Genomic DNA, 12,310 nt, shown 5'->3' with positions numbered 1-12,310 from the left:
CATACCTGTACCAGTTTGAGCTGGGATTAAGTGAATCACTCACCCACCCAGCAGCACTGTCCTCCCTGCTTCTCACTGTGCTCTTACTAAGTAGGCTGGGAGGGGACACAGCTGTGATACCAAACCCAAATTGACAAAAGAGACATTCCATACATCATGCTCAGCAATGAAATACTGGAGAAATTTGTGGATTGTTTTGTTTTGCTTCCCTAGAAAACGTCCACGGCTTGGAGACCAGCTGGGCATCCATCTGTGATTGAGTCTGCACCAACAACAGGGTTTCTTTTTTCCCTTTGCTTATTAAGCCACCTATACAATTGGTTTACAAGTTCTCTCACTTTTGTCCCTTAGACCACCTCATCCAACCTGCTGGAGGTGAGAAGGGGGTGTGGGTGAGCAGCTGCCAGTCACCCTCAGTTATAACACTGATCAGTTGGGTTTAACAACTCTGTTACCAGATGACAGAATCATAGAATGGCTGGGGTTGGAAGGGACCTCAAGGATCATCAGCTTCAACTCCCCCCCCCCACCACACGCTGGGCCAACAACCTCCACATTTAATACCAGCCCAGGCTGCCCAGGGCCCCATCCAACCTGGCCTTCAACACCTCCAGGGATGGATGAGGCATCCACAGCCTCTCTGGGCAGCTGTTCCAGCACCTCACCACTCTCATAGTAAAGAACTTCCCTCTCACATCAAACCTAAATCTTCCCTCCTTCAACTCAAAACCATTTCCCCTTGTCCTGCTGTTATCTACCCTTTCAAAGAGTTGACTCCCCTCCTGTTTGTAGGCTCCCTTTAGGTCCTGGCAGGCTGCAATGAGGACACTCTGCAGCCTTCTCTTCTCCAGGCTGAACAAGCCCAGCTCCCTCAGCCTGCCTTTGTGTAAGGGAGGTGCTGCAGCCCTCTGATCATCTTTGTGGCCTCCTCTGGACCCTCTCAAACAGCTCCCTATCTTTCCTCTACTGGAGGCCCCAGAGCCCCATCCATTTGTGCTAAAAAAAAGGAAAAATAAATGGGAGAAGAAGACAACGGAGGGTTGAAGACGATGACAGTGTTGGGGGGAGAAGACAACGATGGAGGGGGTGAGAAAGAAGAAAAAAAGGAGAAAAAAAAAAGAAGAGAAAAATGTGGGGGGAAAGAAAGCAGAATAAAAGTAAACAAGAACTAAAAATAAATTATAAAAGAAAAGAAAAACAAAATAAATAAAGAAGAAGAGCAACAACCTAAGAAAAACCCATAAAATAAAACAAAATAGCTCTCTTTCCAGAGAAAAAAAAAGCCCTGAAGGGCAAGAAGTTTGGGGAAGCGCCGCAGCGGGACCCGCCCCGTTTCATCACCACGGACAGCGGCCGCTGCCGGGCAGCTCCGGGCAGAGCTCACAGCGCAGGGAATGGGAGATGGATGATCCACAACGGGGGGGATGCTCCACAAAGGGGGGTTCCTGCATTGTGCTGCATGAATTGAGGTATTCATCTCCCCTCCTTGGGATTTACACCGTCTCCCGTGGAGTACAAGGGATCTGAGCTGGTCTACAGACTTTGTGCCCTGTTAGGATGCGGTGATCTCGGATGGAGAGGAAAGAAGGCAATGGAACAAACTTGGGAAGGGCAGCCCTGAGCATGGAACTGTGACACAGACACAGCAAACGACCTGGACAGGGTGAGCAGTGGGCACAGAACCTCATGAGGTTCTACAAAGTCAAGCACAAAGTCTGCACCTGGGTTGCTGCAAGCTCAGCTCTCAGCACAAACTAGTGAGTATAAGCAGGGAGCACAGCCCAGCCAAAAGGGACCTGGGGGTCCTGGGGGGTGGGAAGCTGGACATGAGACAGCAATGTGCCCTCACAGCCCAGAAAGCCAACTGTATCCTGGGCTGCATCCAAAGCAGTGCAGCCAGCAGGGCAGGGAGGTGATCCTGCCCCTCTACTCTGTGCTGGTGAGGACTCACCCAGAGTACTGCATCTAGATATGGAATCCTCAGCACGGGAGGGACAAAGAACTGTTGGGAATGTGACCAGAGGAGAGATACAAAAATGATCCCAGGGACTGAACACATCTTCTACCAGGACAGGCTGAGAGCTGGGGCTGTGCAGCTGGAGAAGAGAGGGCTCTGGGGAGACCTGTTAGTATCTAAAGTATCTCAGTATCTAAGGAATATGATTTAGCCAGGAAGTATTGGTAATGGTTGGACTAGATGATCTTCTAGGTCTTTTCCAACCTTGATAATTCTGTGATTCTGTGTGATTCAGTATCTAAAGGGGCTGTAAGAAGGAAGGGGACAGACTCTGTAACAGGGTCTGCTGTGACAGGACACAGGGAAACCATTTCAAACAAAAAGAGGGCAGATTTAGATTGGATATAAGGGAAAAGTTTTTTGCACTAAGGGCAGTAAGGTAGTGGCACAAGTTGCCCAGAGAGGTGGTGCCATTTGAAGACACCCAAGGTCAGGCTGGATGGGGCTCCGAGCACCTGATGGAGCTGTGAGTGTCCCTGTTCATTGTAGGGAGTGGGACCAGATGGCCTTCAGAGGTCCCTTCCAACTCCAACCATTCTACAGTTCTAATCTGAGAAATGGCCAGCAACAGAAACACAACAGGAACTGCAACTGCATCTACTAAAATCCTGTCCTAATGAAACTCTTCTCAGCATAAAGCATGCATCTATCTGCCAATATCCCACGTGCTGTGCAGCAATTTATCTGCTTTAAAAGGCCACAGAGCCACAGGACTGAAGGCAGGAGCTGCTCTGCTCTCCTACTACAATAAGCATCTCTGCTGAGCCTGCTAACAAGGACAAAAGTGCAAAATGACCCAACTCAGAAAGGCTCCACCGTCTGCTCAGCACCTTTATGATGCACTGCATAGGAGCACGGAATGCTGAGTGAGGTGTGAGCACCGAGACACCCCAAGCTGCCCAGTGCCCTGAGTTTGATGGCATCCAGTTACCTCTTCATCCTCCTCCTCATCTTCAACATCCAGGATACCCGAATCCTGCTCAGACATGGGGCTAGTGTTCTTTACCTCCAAATCGGAGCTTGTGCAGGCTTCTTTCTTGGACTTCTTCCCCCCGCTTATCCTGGGGTGCTGTGATACAATATTGTCCAGGCTTCTTTGCTGCTGTGCCTAGAAAAAAAGCAGATTTCAAGCTTTACGACAGCATCCTCGGATGTATTTTTCATCCAAAAGATGCAATCAGTCATGAAATATGACAAATGAGACAAAATAAAACACACACACTTAAATGGAACTTTGAAATGTTATGTTTCTCCAAACCCAGATATTCCAAAGAAACAGAAGATTCGTTTCAAAACCATTCCAGGGATTATGCAACAATACAAACAATATTCTGACTCTTCACAAATCAAAATGCCAAACCCATCGTACTGCCATATTGATCTATTTACAGCACAGACGCAGAAATATTAGCCCATAGGCCATGTGGTGACTGTCACAGGCTGAATTAAAGGACCTACTTAAGTGTTGGATTCGTTCCTCTTTTCAACCCGTGTCAGCACAAAACATTCCACATCTGGACCCCAGAGGTTCCTGAAAGCATTTTTGTGGTACCCCAGGAGATCTTAATTGCGGTGTTGCTGATTTACAGAACAATCTGTGCAAGGTATTCAACCAGGATGCTGAGCCTGGGAGAAGGCCGTGAGCTCAGGGAGCAAAGCACGTGGCCTCAGTGCAGCTCCCACAGCCTTGGTCTCTCTCTGCAACAGGGAGCAGTGTGTGCAAGTTGATGCAGAAGCTTCCTTGGCTTCTAAGAGGAAAAATCATTTAGCACCAGTTGCCCAAGAGCTGAAAATGAGCTTCGAGTTGGAGCACAAGGAGGAGCAATGGCAGCGCTGGAGACCTCCAAGGTCAGGCAGGACTCCATGGAGAGCACAAGCCTTCAAAACCATTTCCTTGTGGACACTCACCAAGCATTAGCATCCCACAAAAAGAATTTCAGAGTTAGTTTTAATTCAACAGCTCCCTTTCAAACTCCTCCCTGGGAAGAAACACCCCAGAGACGAAGCACTGGCATAGATCTGAAGAATATTCAAACCGAGTGCAGCACGGATCTCTCCATCCCTACAAAACCCACTGGGCTGCACAGTGCTGCAAGGCAAAGCCCACCTTGCATATGTCTACACACACAACCAGCTTCACCATAGCTGCTAAACGGGGCAACGACTGCAAAACTGAACAAATAAGTGACACGGACCGTGGCTGCAGCAGTTGGAGAGATGGAATGGAGCGCAATGAACAGCCCAATCTTGACCTCTAGTGGTTGAAAGGATGTAGGATCTCTGCAAGTGCTATTAGTCGGCTCGTTAGGAAGATCTCTTAAGGGAGGAATCTCAACGGTAGGGATTTTTTGCAACAAAGCCACAGGACAAGGTCTGTGTTAGCAATGCTCAAGACAAATTTTGCTAGCAACGTCAATACTTGAAGCAATTGGGGAGAAGGGGCCTTTTTTGCATTAGACATCTCTAACTTCAGAGGCACCGCTCTATATAGAAAGGCATTGCAACACCATATAAAGAGAATTAGGACTTCAAAAAGGGGAGTGAGCGCTTGGTCCTTCTGAAGCCCACACAACAAAGAGGTCCGAGCTCAGCTCTCCTCTCAGATACACCCACTTATGACATAAGTTACTCAACCAAAGTGTACTGAAGTTATAATGCTGAATCCACTGTAAATCACACCAAAAGCAAGCCTGGCGTACTCATTAAATTTATGTAACCTTTCTTTTTTTGTTTTTCCCCCCATCTAAAAAGTAAAGAAAAAAGAATGGGAAAATGCAAAGTTTTACATCAAACATTGAGTTTCATACAGATCATTAACAGGGTGTAGCCAGATCACAGGATGAGAAGTGGCCATGGGAGAGCAACAAGCTGGACTAGCAAGCGGAAGGACACAGCCCTTGGCTTCAACCTTTAGTGCCCAAACCATGAGCACATAACATCCAGCATTTGAGGCTGAGCATGGAATTAAGTCTCCCCTTAATGTCCTTGTGAAGCACAGCACCTTGCCTCCCAATGGCTTTCCAAAGCCTTTCCAAACACAAGGTGTTACTACACAAATACAGTGCGGTAGGAACAGGAGCTGTGGATGTCCCTGTTCATTGTGAGGGGTGGGACCGGATGACCTTTAAGGGTCCCTTCCAACTCAAACCATTCAATTCAAGGCCAAGTTGGATGGGGCCCTGAGCAGCCAGGTCTGGTATTGAACGTGGAGGTTGGTGGCCTTGATCATGACCTCATGATCCTTGAGGTTCCTTCCAATCCAAGCCATTCCATGACACTCTGATTCCATGATTTAAGGTCCCTTCCAACCTAAGCCAACCCATGATTCCTTCAGCAACGCTCACAGGAGGTGCCCACAGCAGCACATAATGTCTATAGACAAGTAGAGTTCATCTGAAGAATGAAAAGCAAGAATGCCTGTCCTAGCAAAAGTCACTGCTCCAACTCAAGGAGTTCAGCATCCCAAGGAAAGGCCACGTTTTGCATTTTGCATCGCTTTAATTTTGTTCATGAACTGAAGTTCACCAAGAGAAGAATTCTGACTGGAATCCAAGTCCACAGAAGGGAAAACAAAAGTGTGTGTGCCACCTCCCAAAGCACAGAAGAACCCAGAAGGACTCCCAGTGCCCTCGGAGCTTTCCAGCCCACCAAAAGCAATTTCACTTTGGGGAATTAGGAAAAGTCCTGTGTGAGAAGAGGTTTCCCAGCAGTTTTCAATCTGAACTGCCTTCAAGGAACACCAACAGCACAGCAGCTGTTCCTTCCATAGGGCACTGAGTGTATCCCCGCATCCCACCCTGCATCCATCCCTCCAACCCCAGCCCTGTAACCCAGGTGTGACACTGGAGCTGCACAACACACGTGCCAGAAAGAACAGTAATTGCTTTTCCATTAACAGTAGGGCATTCCCCCCACCCCCACTCTTGGCAGGAAACAATATGGACTGAAGTGACCTATAAGTGAGAAATATCACATTTTCTTTAACTTCGGGCAGGCTCGGGTGAAGTCACCGAGGTTTCAGTTTCACCTTGAGAGAAAGAGAAAGCTGGGGAGAGGCCCAGAGGAAGCAGCTAAAGAGAAATTCGGGTTTAACCACAAGGAGCTCACGCTCCGACCTGTCGTTCCCTCCCAGACCCGCTCCCTCCCGGGCCGGGGTGCAGCAACACAACTATGCAATATATTTGACATTGCCCATAAAGGATGAAAAACGACCTGCGGAGCAGGAACATTTGGATTTTAATGTTCTGTTTCACATAAAGGCATCTGCAGGGAGCCCAATGAGGAGGCACACTTGAGGAACCACATCAAAGCGGGGGCGACACTCCAGCGTGCCCCCTGAAAACACAGCAACCTGTGGCTATGGGGGAGGAGAAGAGCCCTCCAGGGACACAAAATAACCCCCCTACCCCCCTTTACCTTTTGGTGTGGTTTACATGAAAGCGAGTGCGTTTTTGTATCCTTTGGTAAAATTGCCTCTGTTATACAAGACTATCAATCTCTTGGCTCTCTGCTTAACGTGACAATAAAAAGTTTAGAAACCAAATGTGTGTTCGTAGCTAACATTACATTTAGCAATAACACACGAAGCGTTTGCTTCACGTAGCTGGGGCTGCCTCCAAACACAGCCACCCTCACTGGCCCGTGCTCAGCACTCAGCCAGCAGACACAGCCCAAATACAAACCCTATTTCCAGGCTGAGACAGCAGCAAACAGAGCTTCCCCTCTCCAGCCCATAGGTTCAGGTCATTCAATGTTTGTTGTCATATCCAGACCAGCACTGCCCATTGCACAGCACAGGAGCTGCTGCTCGGGCTTTGCTGACTGAATTCAGAATCAATCCTTATTGCTGCCATCCCTTGAGAAACAGAGGATAGAAAGAACTGAGGGGAAAAAGCAGTTCTAGCCTCATTTCATTTGCTTCCCCAAAGCTGTCCACTTTTACACTGCCTTCATGCCCCCCTACCAAGTGCCCAGACTCGATGTGGCTTTGGGATTTTGCCATTCAAGTGTGTCCTTCAAGAGTCCTAAATGTGAGATGCTGGAATTATCTGTATTCCCATCCCTGGAAGTATTTGAGGTCAGGTTGGATGGGGCCCAGTGCAGCCAGTGCTGGTAGAGACAACCATCCCATGGCAGAGGGTTAGAGCTCCATGACCCATAAGGTCCTTCCAACCCAAGCCATTATGTGATTCTATGAAATACTGGTCCCAGTATTTGCCTGTCCGTCCTGAAGCTGCAGCACTGAGCACTGCAGCACTGCTCACAAAGTCACTGCAACTCAGGAGAGCCATTGAGACCCCCCCCAGCCTAAATGTGCTGCAGGAGAAATCCAATGCATTGGCTTAACCCGATGCGATCAGAGCTCTCCATAGCTGCATGGAACAAAGGGAACCCATCCCCAACCCAGCACCCATCCCACATGGCTGGGTTGGAGCAGCAAGGCAGCCATGGGCTCCCCCAGCTCTGCCTCCAGAAGCCACGCACCATAAAGAGAAGTTGCTACACCTCCTACGCGGTGAATGAGCTCCTTTAAAACTCAATTAGCTTTTTATAGGGTTTTTATGACTTTGTCTTGTTTTCTACCTCGGTTTGCCAATGTTGACAGTGAGCGCGTCTTACCTCCCGTCACCTCCACCCACCAACGAACTGACAATATTTACTTCTTAGAAGAATCTAATTAGCTCTTTCCTGATGAGACGGTAGATAAGGCACAGCAAAAGAGGTTCTATTATGTAGACGAGGTTGCAGTACTGCTGTGGTTGGCTTTGGTGGTTTTGATTACTTACTGAACATTCGCTGCCGTGATTGTTTTATGGACCCCTCTAATGGTCTGAGACACAGAACTCTAAAATATCGCTTCACCATATCCCCAGGAATGGGATACATACTCCTTCAACAGCATTACAAAGAGCAGACTGGCTACAGGGGAAGAGAGAAGAAAGTTAATAAAAAATGACAGTGCGGCTGGCTCCCCGCCAGTGATCCATTTGAAAGTTATAAAATCCCCCTCAGATCAGATAAAAGCACGCATTATTATTGCAAGGTGTAAACTCAACACGCTGACACAGCTTCTGTTTTCAGTTTTAACTAAAACCCCGTTTGCTTGTCAAGATGATAAGAGCTTCTGCCTATCTGCCTTCTTGGTGTTAACTGGTTATCGCAGCTAACAATTTGTCAGAGGTCTGTCTGACAGAAGTCCACCGTCAGCACAGGAAATGAGCTCCAAAAAAGTGATGGATATATACACCTATTTTCTTCCTTACTTGATATTTGGTCATTAAAAATGTCACTTTGGAAATGAGGCGTTCAATAACTTTGCTCCAACAAATGCCCTGCAGAGATTGCTTGATGATCTGATCCTTGAGGCCCCTTCCAACCCAAGCCAGGGATTCTACTTCAACTTGGCTCCACTTGTCATTCCCTACAAAGAACTGCTCCACCTCAGCCCCCCCAGTGCTAAAAATTGAGCTCATAACAGCAACACTCCCAAACATCACCTGTGCATATTTTGGCATCCAGAGTGCAACGGGGAACAAAGATTTCTCCCTTTACTTTGACCCAACGGTTTATGGATAGGACCCTGGATGTGTTCAAGTCCAGGTTGGATGGGCCCTGGGCAGCGTGGGATGGTATTAAATGTGAAGGTTGGCATCCATGCCTATGGCAGGGGGTTGGAGATTCACCATCCTTGGGGTATGTCATCTATGAATCTATGATTCTATGACTGGCCTCAAGTCATGCCAGGAGAGGGTCAGGTTGGATATGTTGCATGACAGAAAACAGTTCAAAAGAGTGATCAGGCATTGGGCACAGGCTGCCCAGGGAGCAGGGGAGTCACCATCCCTGGAGGTCTTCATGGGATATGGAGATGTAGACCTGGGGAACATGGTCAGTGGGCATGGAGGGATGGGTTGGTGCTGGACTTGGTGGCCTTTGAGGTCTTTTTCAACCTTAATGGTTCCACCATCCTTATCCTCATACTCCTGCTCCTTTTTTCCTATCCATAAGAAGACAAGGTTAGTGTTGTTTATGCCCTTGGAGTTCATCATAAAGAGCAGCTTGGTTAATTCAGCACTTCATCAGAAAACTATTAAACTTCTGCCGTTCTTTGGGGGAGCTCCTGCAGTGCAGAATGGGGAGCCATCAGAACTCAGTGCTCTCCTTCCCAGTAGCTGTAAGGAGAAGTTTATCACGTTAGCACTGATAAAAGGACTCAGGCAACCAAGTCCTCGGGGTCAGCTGCACAATTAAAGTCAAAAAGTCGTTCTTTAAGAAGTCCTCTATGGAGCAAGGTGTTGATTCACACTTCTGTGTGTTCTGGTGTCGAGAACAAGATATCCGCGCGCAGGCATCAAAAGTAGCTCAGTTATTTGATTTAAAAGTGCATTTATCACATTTACACAGAGAGGAGAAGCTGAAAATTAGATAAGGGGCCTAAAAGCAAGAGGAGGAAGGCTGTAGTACCGGCATTCCACACACATCAAGGACTGCAGACCCACACCTGAGCCTCGCTACAAAGCCCCTTGCTATCTGTAATGCTGTATGCCACGCTTTGTTGTGGTTTTTCTTCTCTGCATTCTCATATAAAATCACCGAACACCCCAGATTGGAAGGGACCCACAAAGACCATCGAGCCCAATCCCTGTCCACACAGAGGACCACCCCAAACCCAAACCCTACAGCTGAAAGCAATGTCCCAACACTCCCTGAGCTCCATCAGCTTAGGGCTGCGCCCACTGCCCTATGGGGCAGAGTCTTTCCCTGACCATCTCGCAGTGACTACAGTCAATTAGAAGCTGCTGTGCTAAGAATCACCCTGCCTAATACTTCCACCTCACGTGCTGGGAATCACAAAGGAGGAAGAGCTGCACGCTCAGCCAGGACAGGGAATCAGAACTGCAGCTCATCAGCTCTGCAGCTCTGAGCTGCACTTATTTATCTTGACCCTCAAAAAGTTATACAGCTAAAGCAGTGTTCGTCCTCCCCTCCTGGCCCCAGATTAAACCCCTTTATCCCATTCACTGTGGGAGTTCCCAGAGTGCTGTTTCACACACCCTCTCTCTGGGCCTTGTCAAACTCTGTGCAGATAAGTTTCCTTTCAAGATTCTGCTTTTGTTTCCAGTTATCGGCCTGGTTTTGGTTTTCTTGAGATTCTGAGAAACCGGCAGTGTTCAAAGCAGCTCTCCTAGATGGTCTGGATTGGCCTGGAATACAGCGAGACCCCTCAGAAAGAAAGGATAAAGCCCTGAGCCACAGACAAAACATCTTTTGGCTTTTCTTAAACAAGACCTGGGGATATGCACTGAGCTTTGGATCCAACACACAGTCCGGATCCACCATCAGAAGCTGTCCTTAACCGTACCAGTAATGTGAAACAATGGGTCCCACTGCTCAACCCCAACTGCAGCCATCCACCAGCACAGATCTTCTCTCCCAACCTTCTTCTGTAGGACAGAATCACAGAGTCACAGAATTATCAAGGTTGGAAAAGACCTAGAAGATCATCTAGTCCAACCATTACCAGTACTGAAATCAGCAAAGTACTGCAGAGCACAGCCCAATAGAGCTCTGCATCCCTGCACACTCAAGGACATGCTGCAGATGAGAAGAACCTGTTGCAGTACTATCCTGCTTTGGTTTGTTGGGGCTTTTTTTCCTGTGACAGAGAAATATTTTTTCCACTAGGACCCCATTCAAAATGCCATTAGTTTCAGGAGATGTTATAAGGTTAATATCAGAGCTATAGGCTGATGTACTGAAAAGCAAGGTGGCAACACAGGATAAGAATCACTCGAGTTAAAGAATGAATCAGAGCTTGGTCTCACCTTGCTTTTTTAAATGGACATAACATCCCTTTTTAAAGCACGAGCAGTCACTGAAGAATTAAAGTTATATCAAGTTACATATATTTCACATCCAGCGCCCTAACTTTCCAGACTCTCAGAAAACTCACACAAGTCCCAAATCTGCTATTTCCCAGACATCCTCTGCCCCCCAAAGGCCAATGGGGAAACTGCAGAGAATTCCTCAAAGCCAACGCTTCCCCTTCAGTTACAATCCTATAGGATTTCTTCATAGAATCACCAAGGTTGGAAATGACCTCCAAGATCCTCCAGTCCAGCCGTCCAGCCACCACCAATATTTCCCCATCAAACTCTATCCGTTCAGCACCAGCAGAGACTCCTGAACCCCTCCAGGGACAACAAGAGTCATCAGTGGAAGCATGAAGAGAGTGTTAAAACTCCTCTTATTTTCTTTATTTCTAATTCTCAGGCAGACCTCCTTCCCTCTCCCAACAGGATTCCAGGACAACAAGACCAATGCCAGAGATAGAGCGCTGGTCTCACCAAACCCAAAGAAAACACTGTTATTGCCCATACGGAGTCAGGATTGTACCCCTAAAGATGAGTACACCAGGCGTAAAGCAGATATAAACAAGCATGGGAAGAATACCACCTATTTTATAGCTCTGTTTTGCAAGTCACCGGACAGGACAACAGCACCAGTATTGCAGTAAGAGCCCACCAGCTTGCTAAGAAAATACTTAATGTTTGGTCTAACCATCACAAAATATAATCCTACAAAGCAGCCGTTGGCCTCACCAAGGCCATTGTTCCCATGTCCAACAAGCAGCCAGCCATAGCCAAAAGACAGGAGCTGGCTTTCTACTGCCTTATGCACACAGCAGCTTCTCCAAAATCCGCGAGCAGGGACCCTAAATGAGAACTGGGATGTTCACATCCTCCACCAACATTAACAGTATGGTTACGTGTTCTCCCAACAGGTTGCTTTCATTACGGTACCTTCATGAGGATTAGAGTAACCCGCTACTCTGGACTGAAGCAGTTGGCCACAGTACTTGCCAAAGGAGACGTGATGTTTTACACTGAGCCCATCTTGCCTGCAGATACTGTTGGAAATGCAATTTTTGTTGGGTTTCAGTTGAATTCATTGAAGTCATCGCTGGGATTTGTGAGTCAGCGGTACGCGTTGGTGACAAATTTCCTTCCCAGCAACATGTGGTGGATGAGAGGAGCCCAAGCTGAAGGCATTTCTCAAAGCCCTGACCCCGCGTCTCCCCCCTCTAATACAAGAACATTCCAGAAGGAGAAGAAAACACCCAATTCCCAGAGTATTGCTTCTTATCCTCATAAAGCACTTTGTGATGGTTTAGATTTAAAGAATGAAATGTCAAACAGTTTCACCATTGCCACTCTTACAAGCATGGAAGTAATAGCAAAAAAAAAACAACAACACCATGACAGTAAGAAGAAAGAAGAGAGAGAAGGAAAC

General features: G+C 47.5%; 1 protein-coding gene across 12 annotated transcripts in view; it reads right to left on the bottom strand.

The window, feature by feature from the left end:
* Nucleotides 1-12,310, bottom strand: part of EXOC6B (exocyst complex component 6B) — a 221,083-nt gene that overhangs the window by 129,163 nt on the left and 79,610 nt on the right. For 11 of the 12 annotated variants that reach the window (XM_015862999.2, XM_032444053.1, XM_032444055.1 and 8 more), the window contains one exon: nt 2,949-3,125. In XM_015862999.2, coding sequence (XP_015718485.1) covers nt 2,949-3,125 — 177 coding nt within the window. The remainder of the gene's footprint in view (nt 1-2,948; nt 3,126-12,310) is intronic. The other variant, XM_032444058.1, reaches the window with a different exon arrangement.

The sequence above is a fragment of the Coturnix japonica genome, chromosome 4, assembly GCF_001577835.2.
Source record: "Coturnix japonica isolate 7356 chromosome 4, Coturnix japonica 2.1, whole genome shotgun sequence".
Classification (NCBI taxonomy): Eukaryota; Metazoa; Chordata; class Aves; order Galliformes; family Phasianidae; genus Coturnix; species Coturnix japonica.
Note: the sequence above shows the minus strand (reverse complement) of the source record. Positions and strands in the feature narration are given on the sequence as shown.